General features: G+C 37.9%; 1 protein-coding gene across 1 annotated transcript in view; it reads right to left on the bottom strand.

Annotated features, from left to right (window-relative positions):
• Positions 1 to 25,026, bottom strand: part of RYR2 (ryanodine receptor 2) — a 721,218-nt gene that overhangs the window by 244,481 nt on the left and 451,711 nt on the right. The window contains exons 28-30 of the mRNA XM_060286446.1: positions 21,937 to 22,145; positions 14,581 to 14,755; positions 338 to 546 (exon numbers count right to left, since the gene is read on the bottom strand). Of these exons, the coding sequence (XP_060142429.1) occupies positions 338 to 546; positions 14,581 to 14,755; positions 21,937 to 22,145 (593 nt within the window). The remainder of the gene's footprint in view (positions 1 to 337; positions 547 to 14,580; positions 14,756 to 21,936; positions 22,146 to 25,026) is intronic.

Genomic DNA, 25,026 nt, shown 5'->3' on the forward strand with positions numbered 1-25,026 from the left:
CAGGTGTGAACTGCTTGGATCCACTTATATGTGGGTATGTTTCAATAGTAAATACTATAGCACCACATAATCTGCGGCTGGCTGCATCCGTGGATACAGAGGGCCGACTATAAATTATATGCAGATTAACCCCGAAGTTGTTCGAGGATTAACTGTAGGTAATCAGTCTAATCAGCCTCTCATAAGTACCTAAAATCAGAGGGTAATCCTGTCCTTAGATTCCCCTACAGTGGAACACATCAGAGCCATCATTTTAAGTAAATGACAGTAACTGTCCAAGTAGGAACACCCGCTCCTGGTTTTTGGCAATGGTCTGATTTTCAAAGGAAAAGCAAACCTCAATATGTTCATGGTTTGATGGAACTTGGAGAAACTGAGGAAGCCTCTTGCTTAGCCACATGGTAATATCCCTGTTCGTGTTAACGGCAAATGGTTCATAGCCCTCTTGTAAGCCACAGATGGTGAAATATTTCAAGGTGCTGACATCCTTTCCAAAGTTCATCCTGCCCACTTGAGCCACTCCAAGGCTACATACAGGTATGAATCCTGGGAAGAAAAAAAATACATCAAAATCTTCAGTATCATTCGTATAAGATCCTTTTAGCATGGAATCACCAAAAGTATTGCTCTAAAACTCTTAGCTTTGTGAGAACCGTTGCCCTGAGGTGAAAACAATAGTGGAGTAAAGAGACCACGGACACTAACTATTAAATGTGAGTATCAGAAGACCAGTATTTGCTCTTGGCATCGTAATTCCTTAAATGTGGGCCCGAGCTAAGTCCCTTCTTCCACCCTGGACTTCTGTAAAATGAGGTGACTACTAAGCGGCCCCGAGTCCTCTGGAAATCCTGGGGACCACAACCCCCTCCCCACAGCCTCCCAGCCCCGAAGTGCAGGTGACTCTCTTGCAGAGGGAAAATGAGAAAGAAAGTTAAGTGCCAAAGCGCATCGCCAAAGAGCCTGAAATGTGCAAACATCAAACACAGCTGAGCTTTACATGTAACTCAAAGAAGAAACAAAAAAAGGATTGGAGGCCACATTTTTAAAGGTGTTCATTCACTTATAGCTGCTTTTGATCTTTGAAGAGAATTTTGCCTCTTTTTTTCCCCCTAGGGTACCCTAGATCTAAGCGTAGAAAATATACATATACATAAGAATTTGGAAGTAGCTGCTAAAATCCTACTGAAACTCCTCCATCTGTCCCTTTCCCTTCAATGTCACTGTTGGTATAGATTAAGCAGGGTAATGCAAAATTAACATAAATAGCTAAATAAGAAATCAAAAAGTTAAAAGTTAACAAGAAACTAAAGCAACAGCAATGAGCAATGAAGAAAAAAACAAAATATTTCAATGTGTGGCAGGGATGGTTAATCTTTCCACTACTAAATAAAAAGGGGAAACTACATTAATTATGTTAATTTTCTGAGTTCTTTGGAATCAACTGTCTGGCAAGGGGATGAGATGATACTTTTCAGTGGAGGGGGCATTTACGTACTCTTCATATCTTTTTGTAATATTTTACATGAAAGTTCAAGTAGTCAGCACAATAAACAAGGTCAGTATTGGGATGCAGACTACAAATTAGAGGATCTAACTTGCAGATCAAAAAAGCAGGGGATCCTCAGAATGAGCTGACAGATTTCTACCATTATGATGTCCATTTCTTTCCTTGTTGAAATTAGTGGCAGTGAAAGCAATGTATAACTCTCAAGACAGCACAAGACAATAGAAATTACATCTGATAATTCATAATGATTTCATCCAGTTTGTATCATCAATATATATTTAAATAAACGGTTGAATCATAGCATTACCAACCGGGAAGCAAGAACACATCCAGCTGGGTTCAAGGAAGTGTGAATGATGAGTTTCTAGCTAAAACTAAAAAAGCCACAGCTGTGTCTGCAGCTGTGCCAGCTCTTGATGCAGTAGTCAAGGAAAGTTGTCTTAAATACGTGCTCCCAAAGGAATCAAAGAAAAGGATTGGATAAATGCAATAGATCTGAGACAGCTTGAACTACATTTGCACAAACGGGAAAACCTAACATTCATTTGACATAAACTAGGGGATACCGAGGCAGAAACATCTCTGCTGATGCTACACGTTTTTCTTTCTAACCACTTTATATGTAGTTGGAGTTCCTACACTAAAAGTGAAGTTACTGGATACCTTAAAATATCTGTAGAGTAGATCTTTGGGTGTTCGTTATATTAATATCTGAACTTTTCTGTATGTCTGATATATTTTCATCTAAAAAATCAAGTATTTAGTGTTGTACGCAAAGATTTGTGTCTAAACTGTTCACTATGGCTATGTACACAATCATAGAATACTGTTTGGACAATAATTATGTGTTTTTCTTTTCCTGGAGATGGTATACTACTTAGCTTTTGAAAATCTGGTTTTCAAAAGATCGTTAATATATAGGAAAATATTCACAGTAGGTATTATTTCGAGAAAGAAAGATGGAACATATGGCTTATTTTTAAAGATGCAAAAACACCAGAAGGGGTTTTTTTAAATCAAAAAAGTTTCAGAATGGTGGGATTTTTAATGCTTTTTCCCTCTTTTTATGTCTCTCAATTTAATAATTTTTTTCAATGAATATGTATTTTATGATGACAACAAACGACAGCCTTCGTAAAAATAAAATATTCATTTAAGGAAATGGGATATACCTACATCTTTCTCGTATAGAAAGGTGGAAGAATGATGTGGATATAAAATGGTCCAAACAACATGTTCTTCAAGTTGCTGAAGTTCAAGTTCTCATTGCTAGTCTCGAGTGTGCAGTGAGCTTGGTACCAGAAATCTTGCTAATAAAATTACACTAGTACAGGAGTGCTGAAAAGTGATTTAGCAGTATGCATTAAGACACTTTTACCTATTCATTTCTTTAGCCAACAGATGTTTATTGAGCAGCTACTGTGTGCCAGAAACAAGGAATACTAGGTCACTAACACAGACCCAGCTAAATGTTCTCATAGTCTAATACGGTGGGGAGACAAGTGAAGAAGTAATAAAATAACCTACTGACCCATCTAAAAAGAGGGAGTGCTAAGAGCTGAGGAAGAGTAGAGAGATGAAGTCGGGAAGATTTTGCAGAAGAGTCACCATCTAAGTAGAGGGCAGACAGGCAGTCCTGGGAAATGACTAAGAACAGGGACTTTGGAATCCAAGAGACCTGGATTCAAGTTTCAGCTCCACCACTTCTTGGCAAGTTACTTAAATTCCCTAAGCTTTAATCCTTTCTTCTGTAATATCTACCCACGAGGGTTATGGTTTTAAAAACAAGATCCTGTATGTATAGTGCTTAATATATACGCTCACTAAACTCAATTTTAAATGGGAAAAAAAAAGGTAAAGGAAACTAATAGGTGTAATAAGAGAATGGTTAATTATGATACATACACAAGATTAAATAGGTGTAGTCATTAAAAATCATGTTCAGGGCTCACCAAAATAAAACTATACAGGGAGGTAAAACATGGCAACATTTAAAAACTGGCGATTCCAGGTGAAGCGTACACAGGTGTACACTGCACTATTCTTGCACTTTTCTAAAAGGCTGACATTTCTCAAAATATGATATTGGTAAAACTACCACAAGTTATGCTTAAAATACTTTTATGCCTTAGGACAACATATTATATATAATATTAAGTTTAAAAAAGGTGGCAAAAAATTATTTTTACATCTCAAACCTTTAAATGGGAGAAAAACACATTAAAAGTCAAATTTCTCTCTGGGTAGTGGGAACATAATTTTTAACCATTTTCTTATACTCCTTTGTATTTTCCAAATGCTCAAAAAGAATATATTAATTTTATGAAAGACAAATAGATACACTTTTTCATTAGCTTATAGCAGTAGATGGTTTTTTCACTGCTTTAAGCGTTTTGGTCTCCTTTAAAGGAATTTATCTGTGAAAGTACATCCATAAGTAGAAATTATGCTTTTTTCTCTTTGTAATTTAAATGAAGTAGAATTTAATAAAAATTAAATTGTATTCTGACTTCAGAAGATGCAGTTTTAATAGCTGTTATGATAATAAAACAACAGATATTTCTAAAAACTACATTTTTAAAATTAGCATATCACAGCAGGAACAACTACATGGCAGTGGTATCAAAGCAGATAGAGAGTGGAGGAAAAACTCCAGGTACTTTTCAGTGGCCACATGGGAAAGGGCCAGGCCTCAGTCACTTCCATTTGGCCAATGCCCTGCAAATAAATGTGCTGACAACAGATGAAATGCTTAACACACAAGGCTCCCTAACAGCAGCTAATTCCCTGAGTGTTCATCTCAGTGACCCTTAACGACCATTCATTGAGACAGGAATCATTATTGTCTTTTTCCAGTGATTTAAGTCCAATCTCGGCTTAAATCACAGCTAAGTGGCCAGAAAATAAACCCAGGTCTGCCAGATCTCAAGCTCCGTGCTTTAATTCAGGCCTGCAATCACCAAAGAGTAGAGATTTTAGGTTTCCTGGACCATATGGTCTCGGTGAAAACTACTCAAGCCTGTGTTACAGCGCAAAAGCAGCCACAGATAGTATGTAAACAAAGGAGCATGGCTGTGTTCCAATAAAACTTTACTCACAAAAACTGGTGGCAGGCTGGATGTGGCCCTCAGACCTTAGTTTGCCAACCCCTGCTCTAAGTTTTCAATATTCAAACATTGTGTATCAGGTCCCTCCATTTGGCAAATATCTAAAGAACACCGACCAGGTACCAACCGCTACTCTAGGCACTGGAAATACAGCTGTGAACAGAACAAAAAGGAGTCCCTACCTTTCCGGAGCTTATCTTTATGTACAGAAGGCAGATAAAGAATAAATAAATAGTTACCAATATACATAACACAATGTCAGGAAATCATAAATGCTATCAGGACTGACGGAATGTTTTGCCATGAATACACAAGACAAGTTGATAAATGACCTCACTCTTAATCATTTCCTACAGCAAAACATGATAACTGAGGTTCAATTCTTTATTAGCTTGAGGTATGCTGAACGCAAAAGTATTCCAACCCAATGAAACAGACTTCCACAAATTCACACACACACCCCGGCACAGGTGAAATGTTGGTCCTACCTTCCTGTCCTTTGTGTTCTCGATCTTCTATTCCAAATGCCTTAACTGACACCCTGCAAATAACAAAGTCTGATGTATCTAAGGGAAGTTTTCTTCCTGGCAGTGGGTCTTAAATTAGGACACAGGAGTCCAATTGGTTACTTGGGCCTGTGCCAGACCCGCCCTAGCTATTTGTAAATCTGTTAAAACAGCAGCTACAGCTTATGGTTAAACTGCTTCCTCCAACAAAAGACAGATGGCTACAGCAAATTTTAACTTTCTCTGTTGAGAAGACTCTTCGCTCCTGGGCAGAGAGGGGTGTGCTGGGAGCATGCAAGTCCAGCAAAAAGAACTGGCAGTCACAGGATGTGGCGCTGAGAGGCCGGCGTGAAAAGAAGATAAGGCAGATCACAAGCATACCAGCTTTTCCTAAGAATATACGATTTCAGATTTCAAATTTTCTAAAATACAGCTAGGAATCAACATTTATAAGCCAAACCAAATGGCCCAGAGCAGACAAAAATGGCCGATATTATACTAACATGTAAATTTGAGTAATTTGATCAAAGGAAGGGTAACATTTACTGGTGGCGTACTAGGTGCCAGATAATATATAAGCACTTTCCCATTCATTATTATTATTATGCTTTTTTTTTTAATTTGGCCACATTGTGCGGCATGCAGGATCTTAGTTCCCCCATCAGGGATTGAACCCATGCCCCTTGTGGCGGAAGCACGGAGTCTTGACCACTGGACTGCCAGAGAAGACCTCCCACTTATTATTAAATATTAACCCCACTTTTCAAGATGAGGAAACAACTAAGATGTTAAATCATCTTGTCGAAGGTCCTACAGCTAGTTAAATGGGATGCTAAAAGTTGAATCAAGAATGCAGAGAAGGAGGGAAAAACAAAAACAAAACACACTTGCCTTAGATTTCTGGGCTCTTTAGACTTGCAAGGGGCATGAAAAGACCATTTCCAATTAGTGTTTTTTATTTTAAGGATATGAAAACAGAGGGGCTGGCCATCTGCCCAAGATCATATGGGAAGAATGATTTTCAGAATACGGTCTAGAACCCAGGACTTCAGACATGATATTTGTTGCTTCTGTTTCATGTTGGCTTCGAAAATGAATTAAGGAATTATGCTAAGTGAGGTCTTAGAGAACTTTCCATGATGGAAATGCATGTTTAGTGCATGGACTCTGTAACATCAATGCTGGCACAATAGGGACATTCCCAAACTTTCTTCCTGGCTCTTGGTTTATTTCAGAAAAGCAAAGCAGTAGAACTTTTATGTTTGACCTTGAATATCATTTTTAAAGCCATCACATTCTCTCCATCAGTCCAAATCCAGAAAAAAGAACGCTTAATATACACAGGGTTCTGACATCCTTTATTCTGATTCCTTAATCTTTTCAGTATAATTTAAACATTAAATCTTGCTGTTTGGCTCTATAGCATTCGTAAGTAATAAGCCATTGGTGTTGTAAATAAGCCATTGGTGTTGTACATCTGTATTACCCCTAGTACCTGAAACATTCATTCACTATACGCAAAACTGCCAATTTGCGGATAGGCTAGTATATACACAAATTACCTCATTAACCGCCTACAAACTTTATTCATTCTCAAAATGGTCTGTAAGGTACAAATTTCCTCTGTTCATCAATGTATAAAATTTAACTGGCAATTAACGGATCAGTTTAGGCTAAGCAGTTTGAATTTCACTGAATTCCCCAATCATTTCACAATGAATTTCCCCAAACAACATGTTGTTTAGATTACACACACATAAGCTCAAAAGCTATATATTAAATAATAATAATCTGAAATTTAACACTAAATATGAAAAATCTCCTCACTGCTTGAAGTATTCCATGAATGTAGTACATATTTAAGTTTCATTCCTGCAAATACCCAGAGTGTTTCTAGGACAGCTTCCCTTTCTGATTCCAGAGAAAACTATGAGACTGATTATGCTGGTTTCCATCATCTTCCTACTCTTTAGAATTTGTCTACCGCTTTGTAACTGTCTTTATCTTCACTCAAAATATGTAGTGTCCCAACCCAATTCCCTGACTGTTTGAATTGCTCCACTGCAGTGAGTCATAATCCTAACTTCTTCCTTCCTTCAACAATAGTTTATTTTTAATTAGGGCGATTCCCAATAACGTTACTTTCCCGGGTCTGATACAAACCTGGGTCCCGGGTCTGATACAAACCTGGGTCCCAGGTCTGTACCAACAGCAAGTTGTACAGAATGTCACTAGTGACAGAATGGACAGCTGTTATATGATGGAGCCAGGAAGGTAGGTATTTGGGACAGTACAGACCCCACCTGATTTCACACCGTGCTGACAGCTACTCTTCTGGATGAGCCATACACGTCTGCCAAATAGTGCATATTTCAACTGAGGGTAAAAAGAATATTGTATTGTAAGTAGAGACTGACGGTTCTATATTCTGGTTTTTTCTTTCTTTTTTTAAAGGCAGCAAAATAAAATCAATAATGGAAAGTTATCCCTCTCTTTTTCCTTAGAGGTCTTTTCTGCCTAAAGCTATGCAGCTATTTCAATTACAAAAATATTCTTCTGGTTTTCTGCCAAGGAAAGGAAGTCCATGCAGTCTCAGCACCAGGAATTCAGTTTTGCTCACTGTCCTTTCAAGTGGCAGATACAGAATCAAAAGCATCCTTTCTGGATTTGATCATAATCATTACGGGTGTAGAACCCGAGGGCCCTGAGATCATCTTTACTTGCAGAAGAGCTGACAAGCTTGAAAAACCTCCAGTGTAATGAGACATTTACACAACGCAAGATACATCCCAGAGCCTACTCTGTAAAACACAGGTAACCTCCAGACAAAATAACTATTCTTTCACCATCTGGCAAGATGTTAAATGACTCTCTGCCTTGCTTTAAATAAAGGATATGATTAGTTCTTCAACTTACTGGTAACACTAAGCTCTTACATAAGAGTAAATTGAAAATGGTTCTAGGTGAGTATGGGGTATAAGCGCAGAGGGGTCGTGTATTAGTTTCCTCGGGTTGCCATAGCAAAATACCACAGACATTTTCTTTATTCATTCATCTATCCACAGACACTTAGGTTGTTTCCATATCTTGGCTATTGTGAGTAATCCTGCAATGAACATGGGAGTGCAGAGCTCTCCTTGAGATCCTAATTTCTATTCCTTCAGATCTATAGTCAGAAGTGGTTTTGCTGGAGCATATGGTAGTTATAGTTTTAATTTTTTGAGGAACCTCCCTACTGGTTTCCACAGTGGCTGCACCAAGTTACATTCCCACCAACAGTGCACCAGGGTTCCCTTTTCTCCACACCCTCACCAACATTTGTTACCTTCAGGTTTTTTTGACTAGAAATGTTCTTACAGGTGTGAGATGATATCTCGTGTTTCTGACTTGCCCTTCCCCGGTGATTAGGGATGGAGAGCACTTTACATATCTGTTCAGTTTCTTTGACCATTTTTAAAATGGGTTGTTTTTTGTTTGTTTGGTTTTGGTTTTGGTTTGTGCTACAGAGTTGCAGGGGTTCCTTATATATTTTGGATTACCCTTTATGAGATATATGATTTGCAAATATTTTCTCCCATGCCATAGGTTGCCTTTTCGTTGTGTTCATGGTTTCCTTTGTTGTGCAGAAAGGTTTTAGTTTAATTCCACGTGTCCATTTTTCCTTCCGTTGACTTTTCTTGTGGTTGAAAAAATCACTGCCAAGGTCATCGTCAAATAGCTTCTCCCCTATATTTTCTCCTTCGGGTTTTACAGTTTCAAGTCTAATGTTTAAGTTTTTAATCCATTTTGAGTTGATTTTTGTGTATAGTCCAAAATCATGTTGTGCACAGTCACAAAAACATTTTCTGTGTGGTTCAAAATTAGATAAGGGTCCAATTTCATTCTTTGCATATGAATATCCTATTATCCCAATGCCAGTTATGAAAGAGATGACACTATCCTCACTATGCATTTTTGTTATGCTTGTCAAAGATCAGTATATATGATAAATTTCATAGTGAAGCTTACCTCTCAATAAAGTTCAGTGATTGTCTCTGTAAAAGTATTGTACACCTTCTGTTAAAGTGATAACTAGTGATTACTGAAAACACCTGACGTGACTGTAAATGGTATCTTCTATTTAATTTAGTTTTCTAGGTTTTCTGTTAGTATAGAAATGCTACCTTGCTAAATGCTCCAGTTATTCCTAGTAATGTCTGTAGGTTCTATAGGGTTTTCTCTGCAAGTGATTAAATTATCTGCAAATAATTATAGATTGCTTTTCCTCTTATTCCAATTCTTAACATTTCCAATTTCTTTTTCTTGTCTATTACAAGTTTGAAAATCAATTTAGGACTAGAGCCTTTGTAGCACAAGAATAAACTAAAGTACTAAAAGAGTTTATAAATGCTCTATATTTAAATTCCTCTCACATCTACCTGTCTTTATATCTGTGCCATGCTTGATTTAGGATTTTTACCACCTTCATCATTTCTTCTTATTGCTACAGAGAACGTCAGCTTAGACATAAATATATTGGCTAGTAAAGCAATCAAAAGAACAATGTGGTAAAATATACAAAAATATATTTATTCTCTACTAGCCCTGTTCTTGTCCCCCACCTAACATGGTAAGAATCATCTCCACTGGGCTCCCAAGGAAGTATATCAAGGCATGCTCCATATAAAAATTATCATTTAAAAAAAAGCTTTAGTCTCAAATTTGATATGGAATAATCTCTGGCTTTGATAAGATGAACTAGACTCTGGATGAATGAGAAGAACCCCTTTCAGGTTCTTGCTATAGGGCATCATATCTCAATTGGCTAACAGGTCTCTGTGGGTAAAAGTTAGAGTATCTTCTATGTTACGGGCAACTTGATTTGTGATAAAATTAACTCCTGATTAGTTAACTGTGTATGGACTGGGGGAATACATCTCAAGATTCCTGATGAAGAGAAATGCTTGAGGTAGACCAGTTCGCAAGCATTAATTCCTCTTCTCTACCTTTCTGAGTAGACAGGCACTAAGGATACCCTTTGATAGTTTTGCTAGTCTGCAGATTCAGTTGAAACTAAAAATGTATTGGTCAATTTATTTGTTTTCCATTGCTGTTGAACAAACTACCACAAACTTATCAGTTTAAAATAATGCCCATTTATTATCTCCTAGTTCTATAGGTCAGAAGTCCAGGTATGGCATGACTGGGGTTCTCTGCTTAGCGGAGAATGAAATCAAGGTACTGGCTGGACTGTGTTCTCACCTGAGGCTCGGAATCCTCTTTGCAGCTCCTTGGTTGTTAAATGAATTCAGTTCTTTGTGGTTGTAGGACCGAGGTCTCCTTTTTCTCGCCAGCTATCAACCAGGGGCTGTTCTCAGATTTCCACCATGTGGCCCTCTCACACCACAACAGTTTGTTCCTTCCAGTCCAGGAGAAGATTTTATCTCACACTTTGGATCTCTGGGACTTCAAGAAGGAACCAATCTCTTTTAAGAGCTTCACCTGATTCGGTCAGGCCCATATGGTTAATCTCCACTTGATTAACTCAAAGTCAACTGGTTAGTAACCTAATCATGAGAGCTATACCCCATCATACTCAGTTTCTGCCCACACTCAAGAAGAGAGGGTTATACATGTCATGTCCACCAGGGATCAGGACCCCTAGAGGTTGCAGTCTTAAAATTCTGCCTACAACAGAGGGTACTGCCAGCTCTTTCCTTGGGCTCTCCCCGTTCTCGATCCTGAATGTTTGTCAGTACAATGGTAGGAAGAGATGAGGAAAAATTCACAGAAAACCTTACCAGGGACGGCATCTGCACTTGTCAGCACTATTCCTTTGTTGACATTACAGCCAGAGGACTCTTTGAAAAATGAAGATTCAATTAATTTGTTTGTTTTACTTAGAGATATTCTGAAGAGATTTTTTTAAAAAAATCAAACAGAAGGGAGAATCCTAAAAGAGAACCTGCCACATAGACGAAATAGCTTTTAAAGTCTGAGAACTCCACTCCAGCACTACACAATGCTCTTGACCTCGACCATGTAAGTTCTGGTCCTTTGAGGGGAGATGAGAGGCTAGCAGAGCTTGTTCTCCTACCAGAGACCAGTGTATCTCAGCAATTTTCTCTTTGTCCAGTTCACATATGAGCTTTAAGGTCAAGTCTGTGGTCACTGAGGGAAAGTGCAGTCCCTATACGGGAAAGAGATCTGTAGCTTTTTAGAAGAGCCCTGCCTGCATCTTTATGGAATAACCAGATCCTCGCCGGAACTAACTGTACGGCTGTATCTCGACCTGGATTTAACTGGATGACCCCATCAGTCTTTCAAAGATTTTTGTGCTTTTCCTTTTGATGTTATCTAGAAACAACTTATACTGGTCAAGACATCATTTCAGTTGTGTGAGCTGTACAAAAGGCAGAGACATCAAAATATGTTTAGCCATGTTGTCTACCAAGCTGATCAGATAGGATCTGCAGAGTGTGCGTGCATGCATATGTATATATTTTATATAGAGAAAATTTTCTATCCGTCTTACCACACAGTTCTTTCGATTGCTTTACTTATGACTGAGCTACCTCTGCAGCAACAAAAGGAAATTATGAAGATGTTAAAAAAATACCAAATCAAGCATGGCACAGACATAAAGACAAGCTAGGTATAAGAACAATTTGAAAATAGAGCACTTATGAAACCTCTTTAGTACTTCAGCAACAACAGTATATTCCTAAATGAATGGTCTCTCGAACATGCTCCTTTGAGTCATAGATATCCCCAGGGCTCACTTTCAGTGGTGGTGGGTGAGTTAGGGAGCTCAACTCAGGGCCTCACACTGTAGTTTTACCCAGAGCAGTTCCACTGTATTTTTTAAGAAGCTATGTAAAGTTAATAGGGAGGAACAGGAAAAATTCCACTCCCAAAAAGCGTTTGGAAGTCACAGGCATGGATAAACTCTGTAGTCCTTCTTATGGCAGAAAATGTGGAATTATGATTAACCCCTAAAAAATTAATAGTTAATGGTCATGGCTAAATAAAATTTATCATCTGCCTCAGAGACCAAAAGGATACATCCCAACACATCCAACAATAATCCAACTGATGGACCATAAAATTTTCAGACAGTTCATCAGAATGCTGTATTAACTCGATAACTGAGTTATCAGGATAAGTTTCAAGTCATTTTTAAAATTTTCAAAATTACGTGACGTGTAAAGTCAAAAAACAAAGTTGTTTGTATGACTGCGCCACTCAGACTCACCTCAGAGCCTAGTTAGCTCATCACTACAATGGTAACTGGTCTCTGTGACAGGGCTGTAGCACGAACATTATGTGCTTAAATAGTATGAACGGGCATTCTGCATTGTTTATAATTCTAACATCATTCTGTGAATCTACGTCATATAAATCAAACAAGTAAAACTCACATAGGCATTTCAAGAATTTAACTTCATGAGAAGAAACGTATCACATGCAAGCATTTTAAAATAACAACCAATTAAAAAAAAATCTCAGGTCATATCCATAGTAGTGGACAGTATAGACAGATAACATAGAAAAAAGTCCTTCTCCCACCTTCCCTGTGATATGCTGACACTGCTAAAAGCAATACTACAGGAGGGGAGATAGGTGATGGAAGGTTAGAGGGCCAGTTTTGAAACCGAGCAGGACCCTTGGGGCTCCTGGGGCCAAAAGCCTTTCTGTGTCTTCCGTTTCTTGTTTGTAGGGAACAGACTCCAGCCTCCACAACCTTCCTTGAGTTCCAAAGGGCAGATTTGAACAGTTGCTAATCAGGGAAGGGAGGGGATGCAGAAACAAGGGAGGAACAGCCCAGTAACAATAGTGCAGCCCTGAGGCAGGGTCCTGGCTCTGCCTCAAGGGATACATATAACAATATCTTTAAACTCTTTATAGAACTAAACCCTCAACAAATGGAAGATGTCAGCATTCTTCATTCCAGATTAAAGGAACCAGAGAAGCTCTTCAAGAAGACCACCTCAGGTCAGATTAAAGGAACCACAGAAAATCATCAGATTACCTCAGACCAGATTAAAGGACTGCAGGCCCTGCACACACCCTAATCTTATCAGCAACCCCGTCCTTGAACCAATGCTATAAAACTCCTCACCAAATCCTCCCGGGTTGGGGCACACAGTTTTCGAGGGCAGGAGCCCACTGTGTCCCCCTTTGCCTGGCAAAGCACTAAAGCTATTCTTTTCTACTTCACCCCAAAACTCTGCTCTGAGATTTGATTTGGCACCGGTACACAGAGGCTGCGTTCTCAGCATCAGTTTCACCCGCCACCCAGCGATACAGGTACGCAAAACAGAAATTAAGTTATAAAAATGCAAAATTCCTATTATTTTCACAAACCTGTGTTTGAGAAATGATGGTCATACCTGCTCAAAAGCTTGTTGAATGAATAACTATAGAACTTAATGCAAATAATGAGCTGGCTAACTTTTTGAAGATTGGCAACAAGTTTACAGAGTATTAAAAGTATTTATTGGGGTATATCTTAAAATCCAAGACTATATATATTCAAGTAATAGGATATATTCAAAGCCATTTTGAAAAGAACTGTTTGCTCATTTTGAAATGAGATATTTATAAAATATTTTGTTAGATATTATCTTGTTTATATGCTCTAGATTACCACTTTCAGTGATGATGTAAATGTTCTCTATCTCTGCTGTCAAATAGGGCACCATTAGCCATAGGACCCTACTGAGCACTTGAAATGTAGCAAGTGCCACTAAGAAACTCAATTTTTTAATCTATTTCACTTAAATTAATGTAAATTCAAGTAACCCCACGTGGCCAGTCTACTGGGAGTACAGCTCTAAAGAACACCTACCTTCTCATTTGCTTCATAAAGGGCTTTTGTCCTTTTCTTAAAACCCTGTTCAAGGTCATCTCAGAGCCCCACAGGCAGAGGTATTTTTTCCCTGCATTGTGCTTCCATAGAACTTTCTGCATTTCTTTATTTTAGAACTTATTCACTGAATAGAAATTATACAAGTGAGAACTTCCCCTGGTAGTCTATCATCTGCATAAAGATAGGACAGCTTTGTCATCTCAGCATCCAGCAGAAGGCCTGATACTTGGTAGGTTCTCATTACATTTTTTTTTTTTGAAATGAATGAACACATAGAAGCCATAAGCAGTTGATTAAACAGGGAAGTTCTAAACGAATGTTTAATATTTGTGGAAAACCGTCCTTTTGCCTGCCATTTCTTTTCTTATTCACACTCATAAAAGCCATTTCTGCCTTATGGGAATCCTAGCTAAGTAGCAGAGAGAGAGTTTCTGCTAAAGTAATTTCAAGGGTATTGAACCAAATAAGCCACATGGCAACCCTGTGATCTACAGCTGCAACTCATCTGCTGGCTTACCCTCAAACCAAGATGGCTGGTCAAGAGGCATCAGAACAAAGAGCTTTACTGTGCCCGAAACCTGAAAACGACACGAGATGCAGTACACTTACCATCACCAACATCAAAGTCCTTGAAAGCCAATTCTGAACCCGAATCATCCAGAAGGATTTCGCCGTTCAGTGTGAACATCATGGTATGTTCTGTCATGTCAACCATACACCCCACAACATCGCCTGCTTGCCAAGAGCGCCCATAGTGCTCACTGCCCTGGTGCCACCGCTGGGCCTAGGGACAGAAGAGTCATTGTCACAGAGAAAGCCAGCAGAACAGCACCCACCCACCCCTAATCGGCTCACACAGTAGCCTTTGTATTAACGCAGCGGGAGGAAGGAGTATAGTCAGCACATCTGTCTACAGAAATGCACAAAGCAATGTGGAGGTGCCCGGGGATGCTGAACCCCTGATACTAACATTGTATGTTATTGAATGTTGAGAAAAACCCAAATGCTATTTCATGATTTCCAGAGTCTAATATTTAAAAAATCGAACCCCACATCTTTTCTATTAAAAGAAAAACTGTCTCTTTAGAAATTTATTTTTCTCACTACAATGAATGCTTCCCAGGATATGGGTTGCTTTTGTCTACTCCCCCAAATACAGAGAAGTATGAGCACAGACTCAACTGGGAACTGATCAGAGAAAATGACATTCTAGTTTTCATCTATTTCAAAATAAAATCCCATTCCTGGGAAGCAAAGGCACTCGCACTTCAGCAAAATAGAAATCTAGAAGCATTTCAGTACATACTAAAATCCAAAAAGGTTCAAATCAAACAAATATATTCTCAAGATATTTACTGAAATAGTAAGCCAAAAATTGAATATATATGTCAACACTGCCTTATATAATACACATGAAATCTCATAAATACCTGTGAAACATAGGATAAATGTCACTTTTTAATCTATAAGTATGTTCCACTGATTTACAGATACAAAATTAGTTATATTAAATATTGTGTCAGATAAATCTTTAAATTTTTCCCTAAAGTATCACCTTCACTGTGAACTGACATATAACGGGATGTAGTCACCAATGCAAAGCAATGATTTGATTCTTCTAAAGCATAACACATTGTACTTTTTTAAAATTTTAACTAAATTAGGTATCAAAAGGTGTTAAATTTTTCCATCTGAAATAAAAAACAGGATTCAAGAATTGTAATATTTCAGAACACAGTGGGTCAGTTGGCCTAGAAGCCTCAACACTGATTTATAGCCTAGAAATGCTTTCCCACACACACACCTGGGTACCCAGGCATCAAATCTCTTCATGATTGCTTATTTATTCTAAGTTTCTTTTTTTTAACTAGAAAATACTTTTCTCCTTCAAAAGGAATACAAATTCACTGAAGAAAATTAGGAAATAAAAATAGGATAAAAAAATAAAATGTCAATAATTTCATCCCCCCAAAAAGACTATTATTATTCTATTATGGCTGTGTCATATATACATATACTTTATTTTTTTATTATTTTTAAAGTTTTTGTCTTGATATTCCTACTAATGTGTTTCTTTTTTGTAATTTTTGAATTTGATTTTATTTATTTTTATATACAGGTTCTTATTAGTCATCCATTTTATACATATTAGTGTATATATGTCAATCCCAATCTCCCAATTCAACACACCACCACCACCTCCCGCTATGTACCCGCCTTGGTGTCCATACGTTTGTTCCCTACATCTGTGTCTCTATTTCTGCCCTGAAAACGGGTTCATCTGTACCATTTTTCTAGGTCCACATATATGCGTTAATATACGATATTTGTTTTTCTCTTTCTGACTTACTTCACTCTGTATGACAGTCTCTAGATCCACCCACGTCTCTACAAATGACCCAATTTCTTTCCTTTCTATGGCTGAGTAATATTCCATTGTATATATGTGCCACATCTTCTTTATCCATTCATCTGTCGATGGGCATTTAGGTTGCTTCCATGACCTGGCTATTGTAAACAGTGCTGCAATGAACATTGGGGTGCATGTGTCATTTGGAATGATGGTTTTCTCTGGGTATATGCCCAGTAGTGGGATTGCTGGATCATATGGTAATAATTAGTTTTTTAAGGAACCTCCATACTGTTCTTCATAGTGGCTGTATCAATTCACATTCCCACCAACACTGCAAGAGGGTTCCCTTTTCTCCACACCCTCTCCAGCATTTGTTGTTTGTACATTTTCTGATGATGCCCATTCTAACTGGTGTGAGGTGATACCTCATTGTAGTTTTGATTTGCATTTCTCTAATAATGAGTGATGTTGAGCAGCTTTTCATGTGCTTCTTGGCCATCTGTATGTCTTCTTTGGAGAAATGTCTATTTAGGTCTTCTGTCTAGTTTTTGATTGGGTTGTTTTTTTTAATATTGAGCTGCATGAGCTGTTTATATATTTTGGAAATTAATCCTTTGTTCACTGATTCGTTTGCAAATATTTTCTCCCATTCTGAGGGTTGTCTTTTCGTCTTGTTTACGGTTTCCTTTGCTGTGCAAAAGCTTTGACGTTTCATTAGGTCCCATTTGTTTATTTTTGTTTTTATTTCCATTACTGTAGGAGGTGGATCAAAAAAGATCTTGCTGTGATTTACATCAAAGACTTTTCTTCTACGCTTTCCTCTAAGAGTTTTATAGTGTCCGGTCTTACATTTAGGTCTCTAATCCATTCTGAGTTTATTTTTGTGTATGGTGTTAGGAAGGGTTCTAATTTCATTCTTTTATATGTAGCCATCTGGTTTTCCCAGCACCACCTACTGAAGAGACTGTCTTTTCTCCATTGTATATCCTTGCCTCCTTTGTCATAGATTAGTGGACCATAGGTGCAAGGGTTTACCTCTGGGCTTTCTACCTGTTCCATTGATCTATATTTCTGTTTTTGTGCCAGTACCATACTGTCTTGATTACTGTAGCTTTATAGTATAGTCTGAAGTCAGAGAGTCTGATTCCTCCAGCTCCATTTTTTCCCCTCAAGACTGCTTTGGCTATTTGGGGTCTTTTGTGTCTCCAAACAAATTTTTAAATTTTTTGTTCTAGTTCTGTAAAAAATGCCATTGGTAATTTGATAGGGATTGCATTGAATCTGTAGATTGCTTTGGGTAGTAGAGTCATTTTCACAATATTGATTCTTCCAATCCAAGAACATGGTATATCTCTCCATCTGTTGGTATCATCTTTAATTTCTTTCATCAGTGTCTTATAGTTTTCTGCATACAGGTTTTTGTTTCCCTAGGTAGGTTTATTCCTAGGTATTTTATTCTTTTTGTTGCAGTGGTAAATGGTAATGTTTCCTTAATTTCTCTTTCAGATTTTTCATCATTAGTGTATAGGAATGCAAGAGATTTCTGTGCATTAATTTTGTATCCTGCAACTTTCCCAAATTCATTGATTAGCTTTAGTAGATTTCTGGTGGAATCTTTAGGATTCTCTATGTATAATATCATGTCATCTGCAAACAGTGACAGTTTTCCTTCTTCTTTTCCAATTTGTATTCCTTTTATTTCTTTTTCTTCTCTGATTGCCGTGGCTAGGACTTGCAAAACTATGTTGACTAATAGTGGCCAGACTGGACATCCTCATCTTGTTCCTGATCTTAGTGGAATTGCTTTCAGTTTTTCACCATTGAGAATGATGTTTGCTGTGGGTTTGTCATATATGGCCTTTACTATGTTGAGGTAGGTTCCCTCTATGCCCACTTTCTGGAGAGTTTTTATCATGAATTGGTGTTGAATTTTGTCAAAAGCTTTTTCTGCATCTCTTGAGATGATCATATGGGTTTTATTCTTCAGTTTGTTAATATGGTGTATCACATTAATTGATTTGCATATATTGAAGAATCCTTGCATCCCTGGGATAAATCTCACTTGGTCAAGGTGTATGATCCTTTTAGTGTGCTGTTGGATTCTGTTCGCTAGAATTTTGTTGAGGAATTTTGCATCTATATTCATCAGTGATATTGGTCTGTAATTTCTTTTTCTGTAGTATCTTTGTCTGATTTTGGTATCAGGGTGGTTACCTCACAAAATGAGTTTGGGAGTATTCCTTCCTCTGCAATTTTTTGGAAGAGTCTGAGAAGGACAGGTGTTAGCTCTTTCCTAAATGTCTGATAGAATTCGCCTGTGAAGCCATCTGGTTCTGAGCTTGTTTGTTTCTTGGAAGATTTTAAATCACAGTTTCAACTTCAGTACTTGTGATTGGTCTCTTCATACTTTCTATTTCTTCCTGGTTCAGTCTTGGAAGGTTATACATTTCTAAGAATCTGTCCATTTCTTCCAGGTTGTCTATTTTATTGGCATAGAGTTTGCTTGTAGTAGTCTCTTAGGATGCTTTGAATTTCTGCGGTGTATGTTGTAACTTCTTTCTCATTTCTAATTTTATTGATTTGAGTCCTCTCTCTCTTTTTCTTGATGAGTCTGGATAATGGTTTATCAATATTGTTTATCTTCTCAAAGAACCAGCTTGTAGTTTTATTGATCTTTGCTATTGTTTTCTTTGTTTCTATTTCATTTATTTCTGCTCTGATCTTTATGATTTCTTTCCTTCTACTAACTTGGCATTTTGTTTGTCCTTCTTTCTCTAGTTCCTTTAGGTTAAGGTTAGATTGTTTATTTGAAATTTTTCTTGTTTCTTGAGGTAGGCTTATATTGCTATAAACTTCCTTCTTAGAACTGCTTTTGCTGCATCCCATAGGTTTTGGATCATTGTTTTTTCACTGTAATTTGTCTCTAGGTATTTTCTGATTTCCTCTTTAATTTCTTCAGTGATCTCTTGGATATTTAGTAACATATTATTTAGCCTCCATGTACTTTGTGTTTTTTACGTTTTTTTCTCCTGTAATTCATTTCTAATCTCATATCATTGTGGTCAGAAAAGATGCTTAATAGGATTTCAATTTTCTTAAATTTACTGTGGCTTGATTTGTGACCCAAGATGTGATCTAACCTAGAGAATGTTCCGTGTGCACTAGAGAGGAAAGTGTAATCTGCTGTTTTTGAATGGAATGTCCTATAAATATCAATTAAGTCTATCTGGTCTATTGTGTCAATAAAGCTTGTGTTTCCTTATTAATTTTCTGTTTGTAAGATCTGTCCATTGGTGTAAGTGAGGTGTTAAAGTCCCCCACTATTATTGTGTGACTGTTGATTTCCTCTTTTATAGCTGTTAGCAGTTGCCTTATGTATTGAGGTGCTCCTATGTTGTGTGCATATATATTTAAAATTGTTATATAGTCTTGGATTGATCCCTTGATAATATATTATGTAGTGTCCTTCCTTGTCTCTTGTAACATTCTTTATCTTAAAGTCTATTTTATCCGATATGAGTACTGCTACTCCAGCTTTCTTTTGATTTCCATTTGCATGGAATATCTTTTTCCATACCCTCCCTTTCAGTTTGTATGTGTCCCTAGGTCTGAAGTTGGTATCTTGTAGACAGCATATATATGGGTCCTGTTTTTGTATCAATTCACTGAGCCTGTGTCTTTTGGTTAGAGAACTTAATCCATTCATGTTTAAGGTAATTATCAATATGTATGTTCCTATTACCATCTTCTTAATTGTTATGGGTTTGTTTTTGTAGGTCCTTTTCTTCTCTTGTGTTTCCCACTTAGAGAAGTTCCTTTAGCATTTGTTGTAGAGCTGGTTTAGTGGTGCTGAATTCTCTTAGCTTTTGCTTGTCTGTAAAGCTTTTGATTTCTCCATCGAATATGAATGAGATCCTTTCTGGGTAGAGTAATCTTGGTTGTAGGCTTTTCCATTCCATCACTTTAAATATATCATGCCACTCCCTTCTGGCTTGTAGAGTTTCTGCTGAGGAATCAGCTGTTAACCTTATGGGAGTTCCCTTGTATGTTATTTGTCGTTTTTCCCTTGTTTCCTTCAATAATTTTTCTTTGTCTTTAATTTTTGTCAATTTGATTACTATGTGTCTTGGCATGTTTCTCCTTGGGTTTATCCTGTATGGGACTCTCTGTGCTTCCTGGACTTGGGTGGCTATTTCCTCTTCCATGTTAGGGAAGTTTTTGACTATAATCTCTTCAAATATTTGTCTTTTTCTCTGTCTCTTCTCCTTCTGGGACCCCTATAATGCAAATGTTGTTGCGTTTAATGTTGTCCCAAAGGTCTCTTAGGCTGTCTTCATTTCTTTTCATTCTTTTTTCTTTATTCTGTTCCATGGCAGTGAATTCCACCATTCTGTCTTCCAGGTTGCTTATCCGTTCTTCGGTCTCAGTTTCTCTGCTACTGCTTCCTTCTAGGGTATTTTTCATTTCAGTTATTGTATTGTTCATCTCTGTTTGTTCTTTAATTCTTCTGGGTGTTTGTTCTTTAATTCTTCTAGGTCTTTGTTAAACATTTCTTGCATCTTCTCGATCTTTGCCTCTATTCTTTTTCCTAGGTCCTGGATCATCTTCACTATCATTATTCTGAATTATTTTCCTGGAAGGTTGCCTATCTCCACTTCATTTAGTTGTTTTTCTGGGGTTTTATCTTGTTCCTTCATCTACTACATAGTCCACTGCGTTTCCATCTTGTCTATCTTTCTGTGAATGTGGTTTTTGTTCCACAGGCTGCAGGACTGTAGTTCTTCTTGCTTCTGCTGTCTGCCCTCTGGTGGATGAGGCTATCTAAGATGTTTGCACAAGTTTTCTGATGGGAGGGACTGGTGGTGGGTAGAGCTGGGTGTTGTTATGCAGCTAAAATTATCATTAAACACTTATATAATGTATAAATAAACAATAAAAGAAGCAATTGAGGGGAAGTCCCTGGCGGTCCAGTGGTTTGGACTCTGCACTTTCACTGCCATGGGCCCAGTTCAATCCCTGGTTGGGGAACTAGGATCCCACAAGCCACAAGGCCTGGCCAAATTTAAAAAAAAAAAAAAAAAGCAACTGACCAGCTTCCACCAAACTTAAAACATAAAAATTACCAATAATGTTGAAAATGAAAACTCTTGGTGATTGCAAACAACAAATAGCATTCTTATGTCTATTAAATGTTTATACCTATCATTAATTATTGCTTGAGGATAAATTCCTTCTATGGAATTCCTCTGTCAAAATGAATATATTTTAAATTAGCATATGGATTTTAAACATTTTTGATAGACAAGGATGATTCATCTTTTTGATATGATAGAGAATCAATATTTTACTTCGTGAATTTTGAATAATCTTGACTATTCACAGGGTGAGGGAAAACGTTTTGAGGCTACAAGAACAAAAGTTTTCCTAGGAACTATTTTCTCAAGGTTGAGCTCAGGAAAGTACTAATATTACTGTACCACCAAAAGGAATACCAGAGGAAATCAAGCCAGGCAGCGTGGGAGCCCACAGCGTGTGGATGCCTGGTGCACAGCAGCCTACAAAACCAGGAGCCTACAAACTCCAGGGCCCGGTGCCCAGCAAAGCACACTCACCTTGAAGCCATCGAAAGCAAAGGCACGTTCATCCGAGCCAAGCTCCTGATCGGGTTGACAGCCTGGTCTGCTCCAGCCAACTCTCATGTCTCCAGCAGTGACAGCCTCAAATTCAAAATACCACCTTCCTGCCTTCACAGCGTAAGTTTTCTCAGCGCGGAAGATTCGGAACCTTTCTCCTGTGCCGCTGCACACTTCAGCTCTGGCAGCTGTGAATGGAAAGGGATTCTGGTGATCGTTGCATGGGGAATTGAAAGAGGAGGGCAGATACCACTTAACCTACAGAGATGATGCTAAAGATACCTTCTATTCTTATCTTGGTTCATATGCTGTTACAAAGTGTTTTCATATCAGATGGAAGCAGCTGGGTGAAGAGGAAAGTACATGGCCTTCCTTGGGAGATGCTGGTTGTTAACTTTCACTAATGCTGTTGGGCAGATGATGTAAAAAAAAAAAAATTTTCTTTCCTGTAGAGAAAAGCCTAACAGCCACTTGGCGGTTTGGTAGTGGAAGATGAGATGAACTTGAGGGCAAGAATGGGAAGAAGACAATAAAACAGGTTTAAACTGTTCTGCATAGGAAATAAATAGACATTTATGGGCAGGAGAGAAGAGAGAAGAAGCACCCAGGAAGTGAGGAGGAGAGAAAGAAAACAAGAGAGAGCTATACATTAGCAGAGAATGGGAACCATTGGTAAGTTTCCCAGACAGAATGGCTAGGGGCATAAGTCTTCTGCTACCCCACCTCTTCACTGTAATGCACTATACACACAAATGCTGTGTTTAAGTGACTTGAGGAAAAAATAAAAGGGTCAGGTCCAACCTCAGGATCCGTGTGGTGAGACGGGGAAAAAATATCTGTAGGACGTGAGGTGCACCAGAGATGGAGTGTGCCAGTGGTACAAAACCTCAGACCAGGGGACCTGGAGCTAGAATGACTTGGAGAACGTCACCTCCTGGGAAATCACAGCGCATGGGGACAAGGGTCCACTGAACTGATATCAAAGGATATGGTCAGCTCCATGAAGTTTGGAGTTAGATACAGAGAAGCAAATTTAAGTGACTTAATGAAGTCACACGACTAATGGCAGAATTCGGGAGCTGCCAAACGCTACAACCTGTGTTCTCTCCACTCTACCTTCAGGAGCTCACACAGAATTAGCAGGTACCAGTTAAATATTAGTGCTCATCTGTTCTCAGGAGTTAGGGAAGACCTGATAAATAATAAAAGTTTATTAAAAGCTAAACTACTGATGTGACCAAATAAATAAAAATAGTCATGATATGCTCTAAAGGTTGACGATAAACACACAGATCATCTTTAACAATTTAAGGTTAGATTGAAGAAAAGAAAAATGGACTAAGAGGTCCCAGCACATAATAGGAGCTGATTTAATGAAATGATCAATTATTACTTTTTGATGACTTTATGGTGATTTTAGGGCATGTAGATGAACTGCATCTGCTGATAAACCTTTCAAAACCTGGGTTAAATTTCTGAATAAGCAACATTTTGTTTTTTCACCTTTCCCCACATATACACACATGCTCACACCTAACGACTTAGTCTGATCCAAGCAAATCTCCTGTGTCCAGCAGTGACAGCCTCAAATGTCACACACTCATATCATACAATACATTCAAACACCTTACTGAAAACATGAATGCAGTAATACAGTTTAAAAATGAGACATTTATACTACTCTATGCAGCAGACAGCACGTACAAAATTCTCTGAAGAGAGAAAGTTTGCTTTCGATACATCCAAGGTGGGAGTGGAAAGGGGCTTAAATGAGAGAAACATCTCCGTGATGAAGGGTACAATATTCTCACATCTGTTACTTAATAACCGAATGATTTTTGAAAGGTAGAATAGTAAACTACTTTTTTGAGGACAAGAAAATTAACTATTAAGGAGATAGTTCTAAATGCCATAATATTAAAAAAAATAGGAAAAGCCACATTTCCAGAGTCAGTATTTTCTCAAGAAACAGCACACTGATCCACCGCTTCTTTAAATCATGGTTGCAATCTTCCCTAAACTAATCTAAGAGGTACAGAAAACGAGCTTTGAACTACACAAACATTGGGAGATTCCTTTTCAGGAAAATAAAACGCTCTCACATATTATCCTTATTTTTAGTGATGTCGACATGTGCAAATACAGTCATACTTACATTCTAGTATGTACTAACAAATTCAATCCCAATTTCCTGAGTATGAAACACTCAGTTTTTTAGAAAACTAAACTGCTGAAAAACTCACATGTCCTTTTTCCTGTTTTATGTTTCCAGGACTTTGGACTCCACGAAATGCACAGTGTGCTCAAGAAATGCTTATAAATAAATGTTAATATTAGCTTAAATCAAATACATTGGAAAATGTGGTATAAAAATATAACCACTATTTATTTAATTTCTTTAAAAGCTCACTACAGAGCCTGGAGTCTCGCCCAGGGCAGCTGGTCCACTCTCATCGGGGTGTCCTGGCGAAACCCCGCATGGCAGGCAGAACTCGACAAGAAAAGCATCACTGGAGCTCAAGTTTGTTTTGAAAACAGCCTCAAGTTCTACCTGTCCTCGGTGATCTGTGGTTTTCTATGTGACCAGGAAATCAAATTGATAATCTGATCAGTCTGATCTCCAAATTGGAGCAGGAAGATAAAGTGATGACAGAGGAGAGAGCAACTCCCCCAGCCACCTGTCCAGATTTGGAAGTTCTACCTAAAGCCAAAGGGTCAACTTCTAAGCAGCACGTTTTTAGAAAAGAACAATCTAAAGGTATAAAAATAGTAAGAGTTCTGATTTTCCACAGTGGAAAAATGCCATAAACTAGAAAAGACACAAAGTTACCAAGAGAGTCATTTTCCCAAGAGAAAATGTTGCCGCTGGAGAGATAACATGAAACTCTTGTGAGTTGGAGTGAAGTATAAGTTATCTCCAAAATTACATTTTCTTTGAGCATTCCTACAAGCAATTGTTTGCATAAAGGTGACTCAGATACTGAGTGTTTCAAACATAAATTGGTATTGGTTTAGTTGTTCTCTTCTTATTTTTTATTACTTGTTTTATTTTAATAATATTTTTTAAAT

This window comes from Globicephala melas, chromosome 16 (genome assembly GCF_963455315.2).
Source record: "Globicephala melas chromosome 16, mGloMel1.2, whole genome shotgun sequence".
Lineage (NCBI taxonomy): Eukaryota > Metazoa > Chordata > Mammalia > Artiodactyla > Delphinidae > Globicephala > Globicephala melas.